Below are 23878 nucleotides of genomic sequence, written 5' to 3'. Positions count from 1 at the left end.
AGAAAAAATTATAATGCTTGATAGTAAAATAAAATGAATTTTAAATTTGTGTCTTGTTAGGAACGCTTTAAAAAATATTCAAATTTGGAAGAGTCTGAAGCTCCTTTTGATTCAGCTAGGTCTATCAATATGGAATAAACTTAAGCAAGCTTGATTTTAATGAATAGTGAACTACGGTTCACTTCCGTAAGAATGCAAAAAATATCATTATGCATCACATTAGCAACATCATCAAAATCTTTCCTTTTCTGCTTCATAATAGCAATCTTTCAATATACGTATCTATATGAAGGAACTGGAAGCAACGATAGTAGTGAATATTGAATGACACAAAATGATGCATATTATCTCATCGATGAATAAAATTTCAATTTTAAATTAAAGAAAGGAGGAAAAAAATTTAAATGAAGTCAAGCAAGCATAATGTCAAAATAGATATAGAATAACAAAAGATTTTTTTTCCGTTGCAGTCATGAAAGATTCTTAAAAATAAGAAAATATTTTTTTTATTAAATTTTGCATAAATATTTCCTTTACTTTTTTTCTCATTTGATATCCAAGAGTATTCACATTGTTATTATTGCTGATTGAATTCATATTTCATAGATTTTTTTACAATATAATAAAGTTGGGAATCCAAATTATTAACAATGTCATCTTTCGACTGGATGTTAAATGCAACAAAATTAAAATCAATCTGGAATTTCAAATTAATTTTGTCAAGAATTAAGTATTCATCTGAACAGCACAAATCGATTAGTCGATCCAAAATCTGGTACCAGGACGACGTGACTCTGACATGATATTGAATTGAAACCCGAATAGGCAAAGAGCATATTTTCATGGTACAGAAATACCACTACGTTACCTAAAGTGGTCTTTTTGTCTGTTAAGGAAATCGCATCCAGCATCAAGTCAGAGTCACATCAGACGAGTTGGCAATTTGTGATATTCTGGTCAACTGTAGATTGATGTTCACTTCATATAACACGGAATAAGGAAAATAGGTAGAATAATAGATCCAGTCTAAAAGTCATGGGATGTCCAAAAAAATTGTAATATTATGAGATCACTGAGATGACCATACTGTTGAGTATACTCAATCAATATAATTGAACATGCTCAATTGGGATAAATTTTGTTATCATGAGCATGCTCCTTGACTGATCGGTTATTTCATTAAAAATCACTACAGGCAAGTAAGTATAAACCAAATTTCATTATAATTTCTTCCATTTGATCATATACAAGAATTTAAACTTCTATATTTAAAGACCTTATTGACTCGATCAATATATCGTGGATTACTTGAAGTCGATCAATATATCCTGGAGATTGTCTCGACTTCAAGAATTTGTCAAAGTCGAAACATTGAGAACCCTTACTAACTGACAGGATTCGTCTTAAACTGTAGGTCTGCAGCCATTGACAAAGATACAGCCCGAAACTGCAGGCTTTTTTACCGACATCTATTAACAGATCTTTAAAATTGTTATATTAAAAATTAGAAAAAAATGATGAAATATTGAGAATATTGAGAAAGAGATTTAATTCTTAATTGTAAGAAATAACTAAAACATTTCAGGAAGTAACACTAATTAGCATAGCAGAAAAATATATATTTCTCAATTTAAAAATATATAAATTTTATGATACTACCTCCAAAGACTTTGGAAATATTAAAAATATCAAATAGAGTCAAAAAATTAATTAAAAGTTTGTGTTTGAACTCAAGCAACAAGAATTAAGCTATGCCTTTGATTTCTGAACTGCTTTTAATGAGTAATATCGAAATGCGAAACTTTTTCTTTTCATTTCGACTTCCCAATTTATGTGATACAAAATAAAAATGATTTAAATTATTTTTTGATAATGATTAAAAATTTTAGACTTTGGAAGCCTTGACGAGACCTGAAAGCATAGAAAAAAATTGAAATTTAAATTTTTCGCCATAAGAACGTAATAAAATTGTCTATCTTTACTTTATTTTCATTACAAATCACTTTTACATTTCTTAAACTTTCTAATATCGATTCTTTTGCATCAGTGTTGTTAACTGGATGTCTGGGTAGATTCTATTTTAACTAGGCAAACATCCAGTTATCAACACTTTATTCATTCATTCAATTCTTATAACTTTTCTATATATATGCACATAAGTCAAAAATAAAAATTACAGAAATAACAAAAAAAACGTCGTCACTTTTCCTAGCTCATTTCCAAAGCTTTCTGAGAAAAATTATGAAATTATTTACATTAGTCTACGTCATGCATAGTTTACACAATATACAATTAATCTTGACTGAAACTAAACGCTTGGTGCGTAAAACTCAAAAGAATTCATAGCAAATATTTTAGAATTTTTAATATTCACCAATTATTAGTGATTTTCAGTGATCCACAAACAGTTTCATGATTAACCCGAACGACACAATTAAAGAAGGCTTCGCCAAGCCTCATTTACATTTCTGTTTGGCGTCCATATGGCTGCCAATTGGCGAAATTCCATTTGGTGATAGTAAAAGAGGTTTAACGGAGCCTTGGCGAAACCTTCTTCATTTGTGTCGCTCGGGCAACAAGATGTCTCAACAAGTTAGCAACTCAAACTAAGTTAAACGCAGTCAAATCCAAAATAATTCAAGAATCACAATTGCAATATTTTGATTGAATAGATGAAATGCAACACAATAGTTAAAATATTTTTTTATAGGTAGGTATTTCATAAATAATTATTAATCCAGTTCCCAAGCATTTATTCTGTTCAATAAAATTTTAAATAGATAAATAAAGGATTTACTAGAAAATTTGCAGATACAATATAACTTCCTTACTAAATCTACATAGCAGATTTTTAATAACCAAAAAATAAACAGAAACATTTTGATTTTTTTCATATACTTAACAAGTTTCTGCTACAATCAGTGAATTAAAAATTGTAGTTGAAATAAAGCTCTACATTTAAAATTAAAAAATACTGGAAGTCAACAACATTCAAATTGATGACTTCGCTGTATAAGTAATAATAAAAAAGGAGAAAATTTTGTTTATAAGGAAGAAAAATTAAAACATTCTCAACATTGCCCATTTAATGTCGTTCCATCACTATTAGTGCTTGTACTTGAATCACAACAACTGCTTGATGGATTTTCATTTTCACTTGAATTCATCACATTATTCATTTCGGGACTATTATTTAAACTTATGGTATCACTATGCTTTACATTTTTAATGGAGTCAGTCACTTCCACATTTCCAACAACAGAAACATTTTCATTCGATGATGATGATGATGCTTGCTCATTATGTTGCACCGAATTTTCATCTGCATTCTCAGTTGAATTGCTCTCTATTCTAATAACTTCAGGTGAATTTTCCGTATTTTGAGTCTCATTTGACGTACCTGATGATGTTTGTGAATTTACTGTTGGCGTTTGGTTACTGTTATTGTTTTCAACATTTCGTATAATATCAGCAACCGTTGCAGTTGGTGCCGATCGTACATTGATGATGCGTACATTTAAGATGGGACGATTTGGAAATATCATATTCAGTAGCCGCAAGCTTCGCGTCAAATTATTAAAGCCTGGCTGATTTCGCAAATTATTTACGGCAACAGCAGCGGCTGCATTATTATTATTATTATCAGCAATATAGCCCACACCAAATACATTATTATAGAAATTGTTACGTAAACGTTCAACTATATGATTGACACGGAGTCGATAAGCACCGCGAATAACAAACATGTTATTGTTGTTTACAATGTTGGGTTGTTGCTGCTGTTGCTGTTCAGCTTGGTCTGCTTGTATTCGATTATTTGAAGCGGTTCCTTGTTGCTGTTGATTTTCGCGATTCATTTGCTGATTGATGCCACTTCCATCATTATTGTTATTACTTGCTTGCTGTCCATCCATTTGGCCATTATTGATGTTATTGGCATTATTTCCGTTATTGTTATTATTTCGTGCTGAACGAATAAACATTTGCTGGAGTTGTGCTTGTTGAACGATGACTGGAAGCTCATAATGATGGAAAAAGTAAACCATCGAGTGCTAGAGAAAAGAAACAAGAAAAAATAGGAATAAGGTGAGTAAAAATAAATATTGATCTACAGGGAAATTCAGTATTTCATTTAATTCATAATTGATCATCCTTTTACTGTATTTTCCTCCTCTTCACACAGCTAATTTGAGACTAGAACAAAAATAGCACACAAAGTATCCTAAAAACCTTAAACGACCTGATATTGCTGAATACAAAATTAAAGTGGATAATCGAAAATTGAGTAAAATTTACTATAGTGAACTGTGCCTGTTTCCCCCCATAATGAAAATAATCAACATTATTATCATTACTCGCTTTAGTATCGATTTCTATTTTTAATTAGTAGATTATTTATTGATACTCAGCTCGGTTCCAAAAACACTAAATAATTTTTAATTATTAGTTGATGGACACGTTTTTTTTAATCTAGGACATTCAGAAATAATGACCTTTGAAAAATTCTTTGGAGTTCCAGTTCTCAAACGTGAACTTAAAACTCTATGATGCGTAATTTAATTTATTTCCATTATTCCCTGTCTATAGACATATACGAAATTTAATTTTATACATAAAAAAAAGTCAAAGATTAAAAATCTCAAAAAATATTGATAACTCAATAGGGAAATTCATATTAATGCATGAAGAAAAGGAATATTCTCTTGTTAAAATGAGATCATGACACATGAGACGTTCATGAGATTTTTATTTCAATTAGGGTTACTTGTTGTACTTTTTTTTAAAGATAATAATTTCACAAATTCTATGAATGCCCTTTTAAAGTAAGAGAACCCCTAGATACATACGACTTTTGATCATAAGAAATGCGCTCTAGAATGACATGAAAGACCACTTTGAAAAGATATATCATGAATCTCAAATAACATTGAGCATCTATTCATTTCATATGCACAAAAGAGCAGAAAAACGAAAGCAAAAAAGGAAAAAATATTGAATTTTTATAAAAATTATTATTTTCCGTCTACATGGTATCGCTGTCAGCAATAGAACGAGCATAAAAATACGGAAGAAATTTAAGTTACTGCTGATTTTTTATCAAAAGATCGAAAAACAAAATTGGAGACCCTCCCGTGAGGTTTTACGGATAAAGCAGCAAAAAAATATCAACTTATAATGTCGCATGAATTTAATTTTCTTTTAATATTATCATCCACGCAAATTCCAATGCAATACCATGCCTGTCCCGTCCCTTCTCTCTAAAATGTTTTCTTCTTACACAAAATAGAATAAATCATATATTCTAAAAAATTTTATATATTTTAGTCCCCAAAAAGAATGGAAAAAAATTGTATGATGAAAATAGCGAAACGTCACTGGAGGAACGTGCTTTGAGCCATCTTCGGATATACATCAATGTGTGTCAATTCTTGTTTATTTTATTTCACTCTTCAGATTTTTTTCCTCTGCCTCATTCCATTTTGTTTCATCATTGAAATAAAGTATGAGAATGACAGACAACGAAGAGTAATCTGTGTCTAGAATTAGAGAAAATATTGCAGTATATTCAGTTCTGATGCACAAAAAATGGAAATTTATAAAATAACCAAATTAAGGATATGTCCAGAAATGTCTTTAATTAATATCTATGATAGAAAATTTACAGCAACATCAACTCTGCCTTCATCTGATATCCTATACAATGTCAATTTGCTTTCAATTGTTAACCACACATAAAAGCGTACATACTTTATTTCTTAAAATAATGATACACAAGCATCATCTGCTTTAGATTCAGATTACATGGCAGGCATATTTTAAAGGTAAATTTTGTACATTTTCATTTTAATTTTTAGCGCGTTTTCTAAAGAAAAAAATTTGAGCTTGTAAAATTTGGCTTTCATACCGCACACTTGGAATCTTGTGGTTACTTTCATATTCAATAAATACTTAGTTGTCAATTCTAAGTAGTGAAATATTGTACGTAGTGAAAATACTCGCTTTTGTTGGGGGTTGTACTATACATGAGTAAAATCGATCATGAAAATATGTTGATTTAAATCAAGGCAGAGTTGTATACCTCCTGAGAAAATATGTCGAGTTAAAAAATGATATATACATCAATTGATATTTGAATAAACATTGACAAATTTTTATATAACGAGAAAAGGAATGAATGAAGCACAAAAAAAGTAGCTGTGTGATATGTCTATTGGAATTTTATCAAAAGAATTTTTAAGTTTTTTTTTTCTTCCTGCAACGATATGAAAAGTGACATTATTTTACCCACAATCTCATACTACATACATGAGTTTTTACATTTCAAATTCATTCTTAGTATCTAAATAAGATTTTACAAGGAAGCATGTTTACTCGTTAGATGGTATGGAACATGTGAAGAAAAGGAAAAGTTACGAATAAGGAAAACGATGAAATTATTGAATGCAAATTTTCATGTCTTTCCATTCCACTTTACCATCATCTTTCATCTTATTATTGGTTGAGTTTCCCATAAAATGCATGAAAATTTATAGTCATCTTCAAGTCATCTTAAACATTATATTGAAATATCGTACATTTTTTAATACATATGGAAGTGGAAAATGGAAATCGACAACAGCACTTTGTCCTTTAAACTTACAAACTACAAGTACTCAAGGCATTATAATTTTAGGTTTAGGATTGTTATTTCTATGGACAATTTTAAGTCCTTAAAATGGAACTTTTCAGATCAATTTTTGTTTAAAGACAGTAAACTCTCAGCATAGAGCTCTGCTAATTAAGGTGGAGTAACAACTTCTATCCAAGAGTTTCGTATTTTTCTAACATCCTATACAAGAATAACAATATCCCTTTCATAACATCATCCAAATAATGGAATTAAAAATCAATGAAACTGATGAAGCCAAATTCAGCATAACACAGAATATTCAATTGCTGTTCCTCATAACTCAAGTTTTTGATCAATTTAAATTTACAGTCTTGTTCGTAGGGCATCCTAATTGAACTCCAATCCTGTCTATATCCAAAGAACACCACAATTTTTATTCCTTATAACTGTCATAAGATGAAAATTCTTTTATGGGTTTCTCTTTCTAGCTGCAAAAGTCTGTATTACTCCGACACATTGCAGCACACTTGAAAGAATCTACATAAGAAACAATATTTACATAATAATCGCATGCATAAGACACATTGCTTTACCTTCTTCATGAATAAATGCATCATGTGTATCAATATTAAGATTTTGTGAAAATTTCATTTTAATATTTCTTATTTATGCCATACAAGCTTAATGCCTTTTTCTTATAGTTTTCGTAGTTTTCAGATATTTATTCAAAGAAAATCTTACGTATGTTTTCAATCTCTTCTCGAAATTATTCAATTGAAAAGTTATTGCTTTTGACAAATTTTCTTAAAATGAGAAGTTAATTTAAATGTTTGGAATGGATAGGCATTGCTAAAATTCAAAACACATTTTTCAATTATAATAAATTGTAGGAAATGAATTTTTAAAGAATTGGTTACAAATTGGGTTTTAAAATCAAAATCTAAAGTATGAGACAAGCAATGCATTAATTGCAAGGTTTTCCTGATAAAACCCTTTTGAACAAAAAAAACCCTACAGTATAAACTTTTTCTACATAGTTATCATGATTGTATCATTCCAACTTTTTTGAACAAGTAATTGAAAAGCATAAACTTTTTTCCACCATAATAATTTTTTTAATGCTTCAGTTTCAAAACTTGTCACAAAAATGAACTTTTCAATAATAAAACAAAAATGTGTATATATCATGAAATAAAATCACGTGTTTTGTTCATCTCATAATAGTCACGCGGATGAAACAATGAATATGTATACAAGAAGAATAAAACATGGAAAAAAACAAACAAGGTTCAGTTATATTCTTTTTCCATCCTCGTGATTCACGTTTTCATTTAAATATTTCTTTTATCAAACTCAAAAGGTTATGATAAGCGCAACTGTTTTCGACATTTTCCAATATATTCTTTTAGGTATGCATACCTATTTAGAAATGAATAATCTCTTTTTTTTACACAAACTTTTTACCACATTGCGTCAGTAATAAAATTTATTAGAAAAAAGCTTAATGTCGATTGAGAAAATATTATTTCAAGGATGCTTTTTAGATTTCTTGATAAATGTATTTAAAGTCATTCACAAATGACGTTCATTGACAACTAGCTTTTCAGATCCCAACTCTCAAATAAGAGCTCGGTGATTCCACAGTTGAATTTTTTCACAAAAAATGATATTTCTCTTAATTTACTATTTTAATGCCTTATATCATGTATTTACCTATTTACTATCATTTTATGTCATCTAGTACCTTTAATACACTTTAATTAAGGAAATATTTCCATTTTTAGTTGTTCGAGTTAGACTATTTAAACACTTTTAAAGCTTTTTGGTAGTCTAATCGATGGTTCCTTATCTAATACATCTTATGTTGTGCTTATTAGGGCTCAAAACCAAGCTATTAAGCTAAAATTCATTGTTGAAAAAAAGTATAAGTAACGAAATTCTAATCCGCGGGAAAACAAATTTTTAAAATCAAAATTATAACTTAATTAACAGCAATTGCTTTGATTAGAATGCTGTTTATGATGTTGAGTGAGTAAATAAAGATGTTTATCTGGTATTCTTGAAGTGTAAACTGAATTAAATGTCATTTTGAAAATGATTAAATTTTAAAGAACACGGATTACTCAAGTAAAAATTTTCAAAATTCAACCAATCGGTGGAACTTGAAATTGACTAGAATTTTGTATGGAGTCGAGATGATTTTTTCATACAAATTCTGGTAATAATCTTAAATTTTCTAGAAGTTATTCAAATGTGGCATTTAACATTTTGAAAGGAATCAAGTTGAAAATAGCATTGTTGTAAAATGACGTCACTTGTAAATGAACAATTAAACAATTAGCCATATAATTGAATTTTTTAAATTACCTGTATAAACAACCAGGAAGTGAATAGAGCCAACGATCCATACTGTCCATTAAAGCGATAGTGATATGCGTAAAACGAGAAATGGTACAAATAGAAGAATCTGGAATGAAAGAGAATAAAATAGAAATGTTTAAAATATTACAACCTTATATAGAATTAATATAGTTTAAATGAATCATTAGCCCATCTCATTTCGCAATCAAACAGTCAAAATCAATTACATAACTAGGTAATAATGAAACTAAAGTAAACACTAAATAATAGATCGATCATCGTCACCATCATCTCGTAATATGTCTATACATATAATAATAAAGGGAAAAAGAATAGTATCATGGAAGTGAGAAAAGGGAGAGGAGAAAGAATGATGAATGAACAAAAAGAATTCATAAACAATATTATGAAATTAATAATAAAGTCATTATCATCAATAAAGTAAACAATGAAGTTAGCAACTTATTTAAAAAAAAAACGAACCTCTGAAAGGATAATAAAAGAGAGAATGAGTGGCCACATATTTAGGGGCAGTTTTATAGTTGTGAATTACAATAGCAAGATTGACATAATCGATCCTCAATTAATCCTCTTTTCAAAATTAATTAAAATTCGTTATCACTTAAATCCCTCTTTTGTTTTCAATCATTGGCTTTTGTTAGTGATTGACCAAAGCATAATGTAGAACAATGTCGTCATAATCGGTTTTTCCTCATACCCATCTTAAAAATAAATGAACGCACACATAGCATTCATTGTCGCAACATGAACATTTTATGCTTCATCGCTTCAATAATATTAAGTAAGTGACAACAAGATTATCATGAAGCACGCACGCAATGAAACCAAACTGCACACACACGCAGAACAAAGCTACATCAATTCATTAACCTCTCCTAAATTTTGAATGTATTAAAAAATTTATGAACTTTTACAGAACAATTTATATGGGAAATGTGGTTGGAATGTTTCACGACGTTGACTTTGTATTTAAGTTAGCCAGTTAAAAGATGCACAAGTTTCTTTCTTTTTTTTTTTCATATTGGAATACACTCAAGTAATAAACTTATTTGTCTCATCCTCCTCCCATAAGACATAAGACATGCAATATGTGTGTTATGTGGTTATAAATATACAAGTATTTTCATGCTTGTAACGTATTGATTTCATTACATAGATTCAATTACATTAAATTAACACTATTTCAGCATGAAATGAGGAGAAAGGATGCAGTTATATGAAAAAAAATAATATTACGTAAGTTGGTCATCACTTGATTGGTGAAAATGGAAAATATAATTGAATTGATGAAAATTAATAAATAATTTAATTCTGAGTGAAGCAAAAAATGCATAAACTAATTAATTATTATGCTGTTATTTTAACAATTTTTTTGGTTTAAATTTAATATTTTTGATTTTTTAATTTGCATGTTGTTATTGAGGAATTAACTTTTTTTTGTTGTTGCTCTTAAATCGAGCGGCAATGTTCCTAGAACTTTTAATCACAACGATTACATCATCAAAAATAATTATCAAATCTATATTCCCGTATATTCCCTAACAGACAATGAGCATTTACCTAAATGAGAGTGCTAATAAGTATACTCAATCAATACAGTTTAGTGTATTCAATTTTGTGAGTATATTCATGAACATGTTGATTGTCTGTTCAGGATTTCGCATATGTAAGTTCAAAACTACAGCATTGTTAAGACTGTCATTTTAAAAACCTATTTAAATCTTAGGACTATTTTTAATTTTAGCTCTCATTTCGATCTTTCAGTAAGTTACACTACATTCAGGACCATTCCAGTAAAAGGCTCATATTTTCTCATTTTAACTACAACAAGGATATTTTTAACATTCTGGACCTTTTAACTTTAATGAATGATACATATATGATTAAACATTTGGTGCTATGAATGTTTGGCCAAAGGCCGAGGGAGAACAACTTGGTGGATAATTTTTCCAACTCAATTAATGAGCAACTTATAAGCAATTTGAATGAAAAAATGTGAATATGATTTGGGCATTAGCTTACGTAGATACCTCGAATGTCCCATTTCCTACAAACACTTAATTGTAGTTAAAGTTATGGCAACAAAACTAGCGTGGTGGGAAAATAGCGTGCCCACCATTTTTTTTCTCCTTGCTATAGGCACAACACAAGAGCCACAAAATGAAAATATGAAGAATTTTGTTTATTTATGAGGTCTAACTTTTAATCTAGTTCTAAAAAATTTCATGACGCATAAAATGTGCTTGTTTATAGATAGTAACAAAGGTTTTAATTCCTTAAAACTTATAACTTTTCCAAGAGGTACACACAAATATATGTAACAACCTACATGGTAAAAATTTCTTAGAAGAAAAATAAGGAAAAAAAATATTTCCCAACATCATTTAGAGAATAAGCATCAACAGTTGAAAGGAGATGATGTGAAAGATTATCACAAAAATACCATCGATAATATGATTATTGACTATATCATCATTATTTTTATTATTGTTTCTAGTTGTTTCATTTTTCCTTCTAATGCTGCTATTTATCTCCATTTCACAATGATTTTCATTTGATTGGAAAAAGATTAAAATGTTATAGCCAGCCAATTATTTTTCCCCTTCAATACACAATTTTTATGATTTTGTTTTTATCCATCGATGACTTTCTTTCTATTTCCATCATTTCGTAAACTCAATTCTTCTGTTTATCTCAACTGTGGATGTAATCTGACGTACATATATCCAGGTGATAAGGCGATGAATAAATAAATAAGGATTTCTCACGCTCCACTAAAGCAAATGTTTCATATTTTTATTCTGTTTATATTCCTTTTCTATGGAAAAATCATGAAAGTATAAATGATGATATTTCATTAGCAATAATGACGAAAACATTTTTAACGAATGATGATTGTGTTCATCGCAACAAGCCGTCTAATTAGTACAATACACAGGATTCATTTCATAATTTTCTCTAATTTCATTAATTATAAACAGATAAATAAAATAAAGGAATTTTATCTCATTTTACGCTCCAAGTCAAAACATCAATTTGAAATCAAAATTCTAATGTATATACACAACTCCATTGTCCAGATCTAGTCAAGTCTCTAGCAGACAGAAATTTAAATTTTTTTGAGAACAATTTCCCCAATTTTCATTTAATAAGTCCAATAAAACTTTGACTCAGTTATGATTTTTCTACAACACTGACGATGTCTATCGATGACGACGTTGGACGGAAAAAATCTCAGTTAAATAAATCTTAATGGCAGTTCCCATAGTAATATCTGATGAAAGCAAAAATATTAGAAATTTTTTGTTACTTTTTGATTCGTGCGGTTAAAATTCTTTTGAAAGACATGAAAAAAAATAGGAAATTTCTTCGACACAAAAAGAAAATTTTCTAATCAGATTATTGTGTTTGGGGAGAATAGGAAGAGAATTTTTTTAAGACCTAAAAGTTGAAAAATTCTCATACTTAATTTTTTTTTATACGAGTATTGAAATTCTCTGATTCCAACATTCTACTATTATTTTATAATTTTGCCAAAATCTTAACTTTTTGGTTTTAAAGAAATAATTTTTTTTTTGTAGGTCTTCACTAATTAAGTTTTTACTCTGCTTTATATGTTTTCTTCTCCTTCAAAAATAATAAATCAAAGTAAATCAACCAAATACCTCATCATTTAATTAATAGCTTTAGAATTTAGCTTAATTTCTTTTCTTTTGCTTTCTCAAAAATCATAAAAATTCCTTAAAAATATATTTTGATGAGGCTCTTTAAGGTTTATTTTTGACTATGTTTCTAGTAATTATAAGCTCTATATTTTGAAATTTATATTGTAAATTCTAGTCTAAAATGTGTAAAACCTAGCTTCGAATTTAATTAATAAAAGAATAATACTCGAGAATAATGTTGCCATCACGTCAGAAACAACAAAATTTGCCAAGTGGCTATCACTTGGTTCCACGCATTCTGCCGCCATATCGCCATGGTGGCAATATTTAAATATGTTCCAAACGGGATATAATTTTGGAAACATAAAGTACAAAAAGTAAATTAAACTACTTTTATAGTAAATATCAATCACATCGAAACATCATCAAGAGAATAACAAACTGTTTTGAATAGTTGAAGAATATACATAATTAGATGAAAATAAATTGGAAATTGACATCACATGGACTTTAGGAAAATAAATAATCAAACTAAATGCAAAAGAAATAAACAAATTTTAACAGAGAATGTTGAAGCAATACAAATGACGAATTGTTATTTATGCTGTACAATATGAATAACAAAGGATCAGTAGAAGACCAACCCTTTCATTTATGAAACACATTGTTGTCGTCATTGTCGCTGTGAAACAAATTAAAAATGTCTCATTTTGTAAAAAAATTGAATATTTCCCGCTAATACTTTTTAAAATTTTGTAGGTGCACCTCTCAATTTTAAAAATTTAAAATCTCGTGTGGTCTTTTAAAGCTTTTTAATTAAATTTAAAGTTCAGTATAAATGAGAATCACCTAAAAGCACTAGATGCGCCAAAATCAAGCTATAATTCTGATATCTTTAAAAATACCAAAACGAAAAATTCTCTGCCCAAAGCAAGGCACACAAGAAATATAAAAATGAAAATAAAAATGAGCAACTGATTGCAGATGATGACAGAAATTCTCCAGTTCAAGCATTCAAATACAAATTCTTACAAAATACATTTTTAATTAGCTTTTATTGTTTTTATACAGGCTTCTTCAATTTAAGGTGGACTTTTATAATTATATTTTATTCATGATTCGTATTTTCTCTGTTATCTCACCTTCTACCTTTCAACTCATTATTGTTATTGTCCATAAAATATAATCACTTTTATTATTATCGTCGTTTTATTTGTCTTAAGTCTCGGTTCTTTTTTATTTTTAAAACCAGGATAATCGAGAGCATAATAATTTACTTTAATTGGATGCTTCCAAGTACTAGAAGAAGGTGAGTTCATGAACTAATAATATACTATGATTTTAAATGCAGCTAAAGCTATTAATTAATTTAAAAATCAAACAGGATATATTCCTAACATTATTAGATTTAAAATCAACAAAATGCCAATAAACATTGTGTAATCTTTAAGGCATTTCTTATCATTAAGTTGTTTATTATATGAAATAATTTCAAGTGCTTGTCATTTCAAAAACATTCCTAAATACAGAAAATTTCTGAACTTCGAATAATTCTCGGCTATTATTAGGGCCTTTATTCCTATTCATTATTTCATCATATAATTCTCATTTTTTGCTTTTGTATACTCAATGCGAGCTGTTTTATATAAATATTCCACTCCCAATATTTCTTCCCTTTCTGTTTTGAAGTCACTCAAAAATTGTTTATGAAATACTAAAAGACATTAAAGCTAATTTGAGAACAACGACAGCAAAGAGTAAGGTAAGTTTATTTTCATTCTTTAATGCATGAAGTTAAACTTTGTCAGCATGATATAAAGGGAGAGAGAGAGACTGAAAATTATAATTGACAGTAAAAATTGCTGTGTAAACAATTCTTATTTTGGATATACTTGCTTACTACATGAAAAACAAATAGAACAAGTAAGTTTAGCACACTTAATTTCCATATTTTAATTGAAGTTAATTTGTAGTTGCTCTAAATTATAGAGAAAAATTTTAATACTTTTTATACGTAACTGAGAAAGGATACGGTCACTTAAAACTTCTAATGTATATCCAAAGAATACCTAATAAAATTTTAAAATCCAAAACTTTCTAAAGCAGGACAGATGATTTTCTTCGGACAGAGACAAAAAGTATAAAAAAATGTTCATTTCCAAAAAGGAAAGTTAATGAAAGAACCACCACCCATGCAGCTATAAGCAGATCATAGCAGCAGAAACAACAACAAAAATAATGATAATAAAATTGGAAACAATTAAATGAAATTAAGAAGCCTGAAGCGAATGAAATTAAGAATCAATCATTGAGCGCACTAATTAATCGTCACAACGACTCCAATCAAATATAAAATAAGTGAGTGAGTGAGTGAGTGAGGGAAGAGAGAAATAAATTATACAATTTTCATCAAATTATTTTTTTGCAGTTCATTTGATACAGTAAGCTAGCCAGTCAACCAACAATCAGAAGTAGCTAGAAGATAACAAAAAAGTGGTTTGAGTTATTTTGGGTTAAAAAACATATATACCCGCCCTAAAATTTCAATTGCTCGCCTTCACAGGCTCTTGTCCCTTTTTTAATCTCTCAAAAGGTAGATTTACAAAAATTTGTTTTTGTCGAACTGTAAAAATATAGTCCTTTGTTGCTGTTGAACGACCTCATTCTCCTTACTTTTTTTATTATTTCATATTAAAAACAGAATAAAATTAAATTTATAAGTTTTCAATTCCTTTTTTCTACTTTAGCATTTTTTTTTCAAATCTCCTACTCTGTGTCGCGTTTATGCAATCGCACGTTTATTCTGTCATTTCAATTCATCATTGAAACCAAAGAAATGGAAGTGACAGAATGTACCTTTTCCATACAAAAATTTCTGGTTAAAGTGACGCACGGTGTTGTTATATAAACTAATACAAAACAAATTGAAAGTATTCAGTTGTCTGTAAATATTTTTTTTTTTTTTGTGGATTTATATGAAAGAAAGGGGATACCCTTTCTTATGTACCTTACAAGAGCTTAGAAGAATTATTAAAAATTCATCAGAATTAGCTAGCAATTATTCCCAATTGAAAAATGGAGTTGTAATGTAATAAGATAATTGAAAAATTCCTCATACATATTTAGGTCCTTAAAGATTATTGTAAAATGTAAACAGAGGAATGGAAGAGACACACTTCTGTCACTTCTACTCATAAACAGAGAGGAGGAAAAAATATATTTGATGACTTTATTTAGAAGAGATGAGGAGAAAAACTGCCAACTGAGCATATCATGCGGATATGCTTGCTGTGATAAAAATGAAGTTATTTAACACACAAAAAAAAAGTAAGTGAACTTCTCAATTCACATACATATTATACTGAATACACAAAATAGAATAGAAAATAAAAATGAATATGTAAAAAAAATGAGAAACCTTTTCTTCATTTTCAATGCCTGCCTGCTGTCGTTTGAGCAAGGAAAAAAGAGGAATTAATTTCACTTTTCTTCATCTCCACCCTTCTTATTTGTCCTCATCTCTTCTCTCTTTTCATCATCACCATAGGCCTCGTGTTTCTGTATTTCATGGATCATCCACAAAGCATAACAGAATATTCAACAACAACAATGATGATGATTTTGACATCAACTAGGGCCAATTATTGCGTAACCCATTTTCATCATGCTGTGATTATTTCGGATAAATGTTTACATAACTGCAGATTTTTCCTTCCTCTATTCTTCTCTTCTTTCTCATCTCCAAAAAGAAAAATTCTTCAGTATGAATAAATTGTGTATGATACGTACATACTTATATATATATATACATACAATGAAGATAATGTGAATCAGACATATGAATGACAATATGAGCATTATATAATGAGGATAATCAAGACTGAATATGACAAACGTTTGGGAAGAAATTTGTAACATTTCTTTTGGAAGACTCACCTAAGCCAATGACGTTTTGTAAGTGTTGTGTGGCAGCATATTGCATCATACTGATCAGCAAACCATACTGTTAAGATTATATAAAATGCTGTTGTTGTGTCATTAAAGAATTCTGACATTATGGCTTCCATTCCTAATAAACAAAACAAAAAGAATAGAAGTTAATTAATATTCTATGAGAAAAAAAAGAAGGAAAAAAAAATATTGACAATAAGCAATAGCGTGTAACTTTCATGCCTAATTGACTTTTTAGCTCTTCCCATAAATTACAACAAAAAGTTTTCCTCCTCTTTTTTTTTCTTGAGAAAATGATTAATCAAGACAAATTAACAATGTTCACAACCGACTATGCTTTCTTCTATTTTTTCTGTGTTTCCTTCATCCCAAAAAGAACATTTTCATTCTCTTACTTCCCATTCCATTTTACTTTTATGGCACTTTGACACGCTCTCATGTATTATAATGATATTTTCACCGTGAAAAATGATTAGTACATTCTTAAAGATGTGTGTTCTACCTCATCTCATTCTTTTCTACCTTATTATGAGTTGTATCTATTTTTGGTACTTTAAAGGCACTTAACAGAAATTTGAATGAAAATTCTGTTCATTGTCCATTGCTTTATAAATAAGTTGCAGTCCTAAATCGAATCAAAAACTGCGCCTTTATAGTACTTTTCCTCCTCTGAATTTATTTTACTCCTTTTCTTTCGGCTGATGTAAGAATCACTTTACATTTACCACACGCGAATATATGTATTATTTTGTTATGTTATTTGCCCTAGATAACACTTTAAGTGTTCTTTCTCACCTACGCATTATGTTGTTTGTTTGTTGTTGTTATTTTATTTCTCTTTACTTACATACTTATTGCTGTTATTTTTGTTATTATTATCCTCGCGCGAATTTGATCAGTTTGCGAATGACACGCAAACAACATATATGCTATATAAACATTACATGATGATGTTCATTTGGGTTCTAATTTCTATGTATTTAGATGAGCTTGCTCACGTAAGTTTATTAAAGCGATAGTGTTACTTTTAAATTGTAACAAAATTTGTGCTCATTAGTGGTCTATTAAAGTCCTTCGGAAAAAAATTATAAAACCAACACGTACTGAATTAAAAATAACTAAAATTCTAATTGACTCAATGAAATGTTAAATTATTTAAATATGCCAGTCAAAATATGTGCCACATTTGTGATAATTGGAAAACAAAAATGTTACACATGATTCACACAATTTGAGTCAATAATGTATAGTGTAAATTAACTAGCATCACAAAATATTAGACTTAAAAAATATGAAGCATAAATAGATAAAAATTAATAATCTTTGCGAACGAATACTCAAAGGCATTCTAATGTGGCAAGTAAAATTAAAAGTATAGAGCATTTAGAGAACAAAATGTGTTTCGAAAAAGGCTTTAATTCATTAATTGAACACAAATTAATAAAAGGCTTTCGGAAATTTTGTCTATTTAATATATTGGTTTACCACAAAACCAATTCACACAACAACATCCATCCCTGACCACATGAATGAGCTAGTCATTGTCGTCATCATAATAATCATCAGCATCATCGTCATTATAATCGAATATGCATGTGAAGGATAATAATAATATTAATTTGCAATATAATATGAATATGACAAATCACACAGTTAACTATCTGGAATATCAAATTTAATTTACACTTTGAGCATAATTTATGAGTATGCTCAGTTTACCATGCATACATAGATATGTCTGTTGATTTGAAACCAGTGTAGAGAAGCATATAAAATATGAGGCAAATGTAAAATGATTCCTTTTTATGTCCCACTCGCGAAGGAGAAGTATCGCAAAACAGTTTTTCGTTCCTTCATATACAGAATTGTACAATATATATGCGTATATATGTATGGTAATTGAATACTTAATAAAGGGAGTAAAAAATGCGATAAGTAACTGCAACCGAAAATATTCACATCTCATACACGACACATTTTACAGAAATTACATGCATATTATGTTGCCTTCTTGTTTTATTTTATATTTCATATGAAGCAACAACTAGATCCATATGAATTGATATCATCATTCACGCTTTAACGATCCTGAAACCATATCATTTGTCCGAACCATCGCGTGTCACTTTAATATTATTCTCTTGTGGGATCCGAAATTATAGATTTTGTCATACTAATAAAATGCTACAAATTATGTATAGTATGACTATGAAAAATATTAACTGTATGTGTTAAAAAGGAAATAATTTTTTTTTCTCGTGGTCAACAGAGTTTCAGCACGCTACTATTACTCTTTTAGTTTTATTACATATCCACTCATATTGAATGTGTAATGTCATATGTTGAAAAGTAAACATGAGCATGAAGTATATACAATATAAAAGAAATGCAATCAATTGTTCGTGTAACTTACCGACAAGTGCAAGAATAACAGTCAATAAAGGCGCAATCGGAAATCTCACAGCCACATTAAACTCCAACATTTGTAGTAGATCAACTGTGGAAAGATGATAAATCGAGAGTTAGTTAGGAATCAGTTAAGTGACGCTTCTGGGCGCATTTCAGCCACAATACATATTTAACGAGACAATTGAATATAAATTGTTCTAAAAATTTAAACTTGAATGATGACCAAAAATATGCAAGAAGTGTGATGAGAAAAAAAAATTAAAATCATTGAATGGTGTTGAACAGAACAAAAAAAATCGTTCCAATTAAGCATCAATCATTGTCAGAAGTGTGTGTTTACCATTTCATTGAACATTACATACGTTGAAAAGTGGTCGTAAAAGGATACAGATATATCCACTTATAAAGTGCATCGAAAAAAAAACTGTATGAAATTCTATGAGTGGATGAAATGCGATAAAAAAGTATATATATATTTTCATCTGACATGACGAGATGATGCGTTATGATCTGATTCTATTGAAGAGTAAGCAATTTAGGTGAACTTACCTATGAAGACGAAAATCTGATGATGTGAATATCTCAGGAGCATTGATATTGATATTGTCTATAAGAGAAAAGTAATTTATTTTCAAAGCCACAAAAGAGTCCATTTGACTTACAAAAATAATCATTATGAAAAAGGATGCAAGATAACTCCCACGTTGCATCCACCACATGCTCACAAACCGATAATGTTCACCTATAAATTATAGTTAATGAATTAATCATATTAATGGGTGAATGCACTATTTTTTTAATTATTTTTCATACCAGTAATGACATTCCGCAAATACCCTTTGTTGTCCTGCTCTTCAGCTAGAACTTTGACACTTGCCATCAACAGGTCATCATATCCCAAAAATTCTTGCAGAATAAAACGACTAAAAGAGTCTCCAAAACATTTGTCAGTTTCTGGATCTAAACGAACAATTTTAATTGGAATGCCCAATCTTTGTCTTGTTGCTGCCGACAATCTCAAAAATCCATATTCTAATGAATCTACAATGAAAAAGGTTTAATTAATATTAATAGATTAAATTAAGAAAGAGTAATAACATACATTCAACGACATATTGATCATCGGGCATTACAGCATTTATTAGTTTCTCGACTTCAGGAACGTCTGTTTTAAGAATTTCTTCAAACTGTTGATCGTTGATTTTTGCAATCGACTCATTTAAATACTTTTCTTCAACAATCATTTCTGACTCAGTCATTTCAATCGAATCTGAATTAAGAACTGATTTAGTTGTTGAAACGACAATATCAGATATTGATATTTCAATATCACGCGATTCATTATTTGAAAGTCTGTCAATTATTTCTAAGCTATCCAATATGCTTGCATTAGAGCTCTCCATTATTGATGTAGACTCAATTTGAAGATTATCATTATTTTTTGCCTCATTATTCTCCTCGTGCGGTAGTGTCGTTGATGGATCTATACTTATTAGACCTTCTTTGTGATTACTTCGAGGCATTGTCAATTCTTCAGATAGATCTTCGGCACCATCTTTTATTGGTGTCAATTTTTCTCCCGGTCTTAAAATTTCTACTCTTAAAATGCCATCCCGTGGCCATCCACCTTCTGTTTTCAAATGCGACAGACATGTCGCTGGTGTCTGTGAATAACTTATGTGTATATAGACAAGAATAAAAAATGCAGATAGTGCTTTTAACAGCATCATCATCTCGATCACTCTTCTTATGGATGGTGGAACTGCTTGACTGTACCATAATGCCGTTTTAAAAAATAATGCATGGAACAATCGATCTCTTAAATTAACAAGCTGATTCTAAAATTAAATTAAAAGGAAAAAAACAAATGATAATGAAAATGATAAAGCATATTAGAAGTAGGAAAGTAGGTCATTAAAACGAAAAAAAGTTAATACGGTTTTTGTTTGCTTTATATCTTACAGGTTGTTGTTGATTTGCATTATTATTATTATTGGTGTTGTTATTTCTAGGTCGATTATTTACTATGGGATCTCCAGCCATATGATTATTTTCAGGATTAATCCCGTCTGTTGGATTTTGCTGCTGTGGTTCAGCCATTTTATTAGTCGCTGCAGTTACTTATTTGTCTTCTTTAAATTTGAATAAATCTCTGTTGTCTTTCTTTTTAAAATTTATTGATCTACAAAATACTGAACAAGGAAAAATTTTGTTAATGCAAAATTATTGTAATAAAGGCTTGAATTTATTAAGAATATGCCATTTAAATTTATGTTAATAATTTCAAGTTCTTCTTCTGCGTACGTACTTACGAAAGTTTTGTTTTCAAGCGAACTAGCATTTTCAAATTAACTCCAATTATTTCAACATGCAGGTATAGTGTCATTTAACATATATACACATTAATTTATTATTTTCAGATTGTAAATAAATCGATCGATGAAACTATATTACGTAGATAATTTTCACGTATTCTGTTATATCAGCACTTTAGAAAGCTTTGTAGCAACTACTTAATCACCTTTTCTCGTCAATAAAATCTTTCAATAAGATATTTGACTATTTATTCTAGCTCAAAGTTCATTTAATTCGTCAAAATATCTTGATATTTTCTTTTTTTCCTTTTTAAGATCACAAATCAAATCCATGTAAATCGTGAATTTTTTTACAAATAATCACTACCCACTTTATTTGAATGACATGCTCTAATCGATAGACAGTCATCAATTAATTAATTAACTAAGCACTTTTAATTTATTTATAATTCTCAGCACTATTTATGTTGACATTTTTGATTCATTTTTAAAAACCATTCGAACCTCCGAGAACTCACTGTAAAGATGCGAAATGATCCAGTATATGATTTTAAGAAGTTTATAATATTTCTTTTAAATGTATGTTTTTAAAATTACTACCTGCTACAGATTACGAGATATCTTTATTAATTAGTGTAGCTTGACTGTTACTTAAATTTTTAAATTTTGCCGCATAAAAATTTATGAACATCATTGACTTCAAACTGAATGAGTAATTGCGAATGAAAAATTCGCAAAGTCAAAAGCAGAACACAATTTTTCCAATTTTCTTATCCCTAAAGCTCCAAACTAATTACTAATCTTCACCGAAGATAAATTGAGTATTGAATACAGCGAAAAAATTTCTACTTTATTGCAAAATATCAAAAAATTAATAATTTTGGACTTGTCATACTTCTACTTGTATTCACTCTTTCTGATTCATCGTCAACAAAAATAAATATTGCTGAAAAAATTTTGAAAATTTAATTTTTCCGCTGTTAATAAGCTTAATTAATAGAATTTGAAATGTTGGATCCAAAATTCAAGAACTTACCTTTTCTCGTAAGTACAAATTTACAGAGCAATATGATGGAATAAAAGAGTAATTCAATTTTTAAAATCAACAGGCTAAAGACGAGAAAGATGTGTACGAAACTGATGATATGGTATCAAATGAGCCTGAATATTACGAAGAAGAGCCTGAAAATGACTCAATCGATCGATCACAATTGAATCCAACGGATGCATTTTCCCATTTTAAGCAAAAGTATTTGATAGGAAATGTCGATTTTTCCGACAATATTGCGAAGAAACGAAACATTGGATATAATGCTGTGTAAGTAGCCAAAAACATTCAAAGTTATAACTGTAGATTATAAAATATTTTTTCAGTTCGAGTATTTATGAAATTGTTGGGGATGGTGAAAAAGAGTCACCATTTCAAAAATGTCAGAGATTGCAGTGCGAAATGAACGAATTGATGGAAGAGATTACAACTCTTGAGAATGATAAAACAGTATCAAAAGAGGAACAAGAAGCATACTATAGAATGTCTAAAGTTGTTCAAAATTCTAAAAAGATTCTTGATAGTTTACATTTGGAGGAAGCTCTCGGTGATCAAAACGGTCAATCTACGGAAAAGGCCGTTAGAAACTTATTAACGAATGTAGAAAGCTACAAGAAAGGTGCACCAGAAACAGCAGCTGAATTGATTAAATTAAAGAATCAAAGTGATATTACTTTAACAACTCGTATTGCTGAAATAGAGCACAAGTTGCACAAAATCGAACAAACTGTTGGAATGAAATCTGAAAAGATTTCTCGTCTTAACAGTTCTTTGGATACAAAGAATCTCTTAGAAGCTGTTCAACAGCTTTCAACGAAGTCTGCTTTATTGCAGCCAAATCAATTGGATGTCATTGAACAACGTCTGACAAATCTATCATCGAAAATGGATCAATTTAAGGAAAAGGCAAACGCAGCGAATACTGATCGAGATCGAGAGCAAAAGATTTCTGAATTGTATGAGTTCGCCAAGTCTACTGAACCAATCGCTAAAGTACTTCCTGATATGCTTGAAAGAATGAAGACATTAGAAGCTCTGCATTCATATGGTAAAACATCCTTAATCAACATACTACATACAAATTGAAAATTCATACTCATTATTATTTACTTTCAGCTGCAAATTTCAGCAAGTTATTCGCTGAGCTCGAAGCTACTCAAAATATCATATTGAAAGGAATATCAAGCAACAAGGAGCTTCTGCAAAGTGTTCAGAAAGCTTTTGTGGAGAACGACGAGAATGCACAGAAGGAATTCAAGAAACTTGAGGATAGAGTCATTGCACTTACTGGCAAAAAGTAAAATATCGTATCTAATATTCCATTAAATTATTTAAAAAGAAATTATTAATCAAGCTTAATTAATCGCTTCTATGCAATTTTTAATAAAGCCTTCCTGATTGGCTACTTGACGAGGTCCACGTGTTTGATTTGAATGTATTGAGTTGTTTACGTTTTTCCACAGTATATATACATTTTATTTTTATCATTTATGGGGGA

At 29.4% G+C, this 23878-nt stretch overlaps 2 protein-coding genes across 3 annotated transcripts; one reads left to right on the top strand and one right to left on the bottom strand.

Annotated features, from left to right (window-relative positions):
* Positions 1-1942: 1942 nt before the first annotated feature.
* On the bottom strand, positions 1943-21802 carry LOC139094088 (membralin). 2 transcript variants are annotated; one of them, XM_070645002.1, is made up of 10 exons: positions 21326-21802; positions 20980-21209; positions 20120-20855; positions 19831-20058; positions 19680-19759; positions 19567-19624; positions 19022-19105; positions 16594-16726; positions 8978-9077; positions 1943-4052 (listed from the first exon to the last, which is right to left on the bottom strand). In XM_070645002.1, the coding sequence occupies exons 2-10, from the start codon at positions 21115-21117 to the stop codon at positions 3072-3074; spliced, it is 2538 nt and encodes an 845-aa protein (XP_070501103.1). In that variant the 5' UTR covers positions 21118-21209; positions 21326-21802; the 3' UTR covers positions 1943-3071. The 2 variants fall into 2 exon arrangements, with proteins under 2 accessions (XP_070501103.1, XP_070501104.1); XM_070645003.1 differs by having other exon boundaries at positions 21330-21802.
* A 416-nt stretch (positions 21803-22218) lies between these two features.
* On the top strand, positions 22219-23790 carry DCTN2-p50 (dynactin subunit 2). Its single transcript, XM_070644963.1, has 4 exons — positions 22219-22376; positions 22442-22650; positions 22707-23428; positions 23497-23790. The coding sequence occupies exons 1-4, from the start codon at positions 22341-22343 to the stop codon at positions 23679-23681; spliced, it is 1152 nt and encodes a 383-aa protein (XP_070501064.1). The 5' UTR covers positions 22219-22340; the 3' UTR covers positions 23682-23790.
* Positions 23791-23878: the final 88 nt, after the last annotated feature.

The sequence above is a fragment of the Chironomus tepperi genome, unplaced genomic scaffold (genome assembly GCF_022539635.2).
Source record: "Chironomus tepperi strain 1889 unplaced genomic scaffold, CSIRO-AGI_Ctep_v1 contig_349, whole genome shotgun sequence".
Taxonomy (NCBI): domain Eukaryota; kingdom Metazoa; phylum Arthropoda; class Insecta; order Diptera; family Chironomidae; genus Chironomus; species Chironomus tepperi.
This window is presented reverse-complemented; position numbering and strand designations above follow the sequence as displayed.

Bases quoted from the DNA above. Each gene is read 5' to 3' on its own strand.
- LOC139094088 (XM_070645002.1), bottom strand. From the start codon at position 21,117: ATGGCTGAACCACAGCAGCAAAATCCAACAGACGGGATTAATCCTGAA. The intron at 20,856-20,979 runs GTAAGATATAAA...ATTTAATTTTAG, and splicing joins ATGCAAATCAACAACAACCT to AATCAGCTTGTTAATTTAAG. The intron at 19,106-19,566 runs GTAAGTTCACCT...ATCTTTCCACAG, and splicing joins TCAGATTTTCGTCTTCATAG to TTGATCTACTACAAATGTTG.
- DCTN2-p50 (XM_070644963.1), top strand. From the start codon at position 22,341: ATGTTGGATCCAAAATTCAAGAACTTACCTTTTCTC. The intron at 22,651-22,706 runs GTAAGTAGCCAA...ATATTTTTTCAG, and splicing joins AACATTGGATATAATGCTGT to TTCGAGTATTTATGAAATTG. The intron at 23,429-23,496 runs GTAAAACATCCT...ATTTACTTTCAG, and splicing joins AGAAGCTCTGCATTCATATG to CTGCAAATTTCAGCAAGTTA.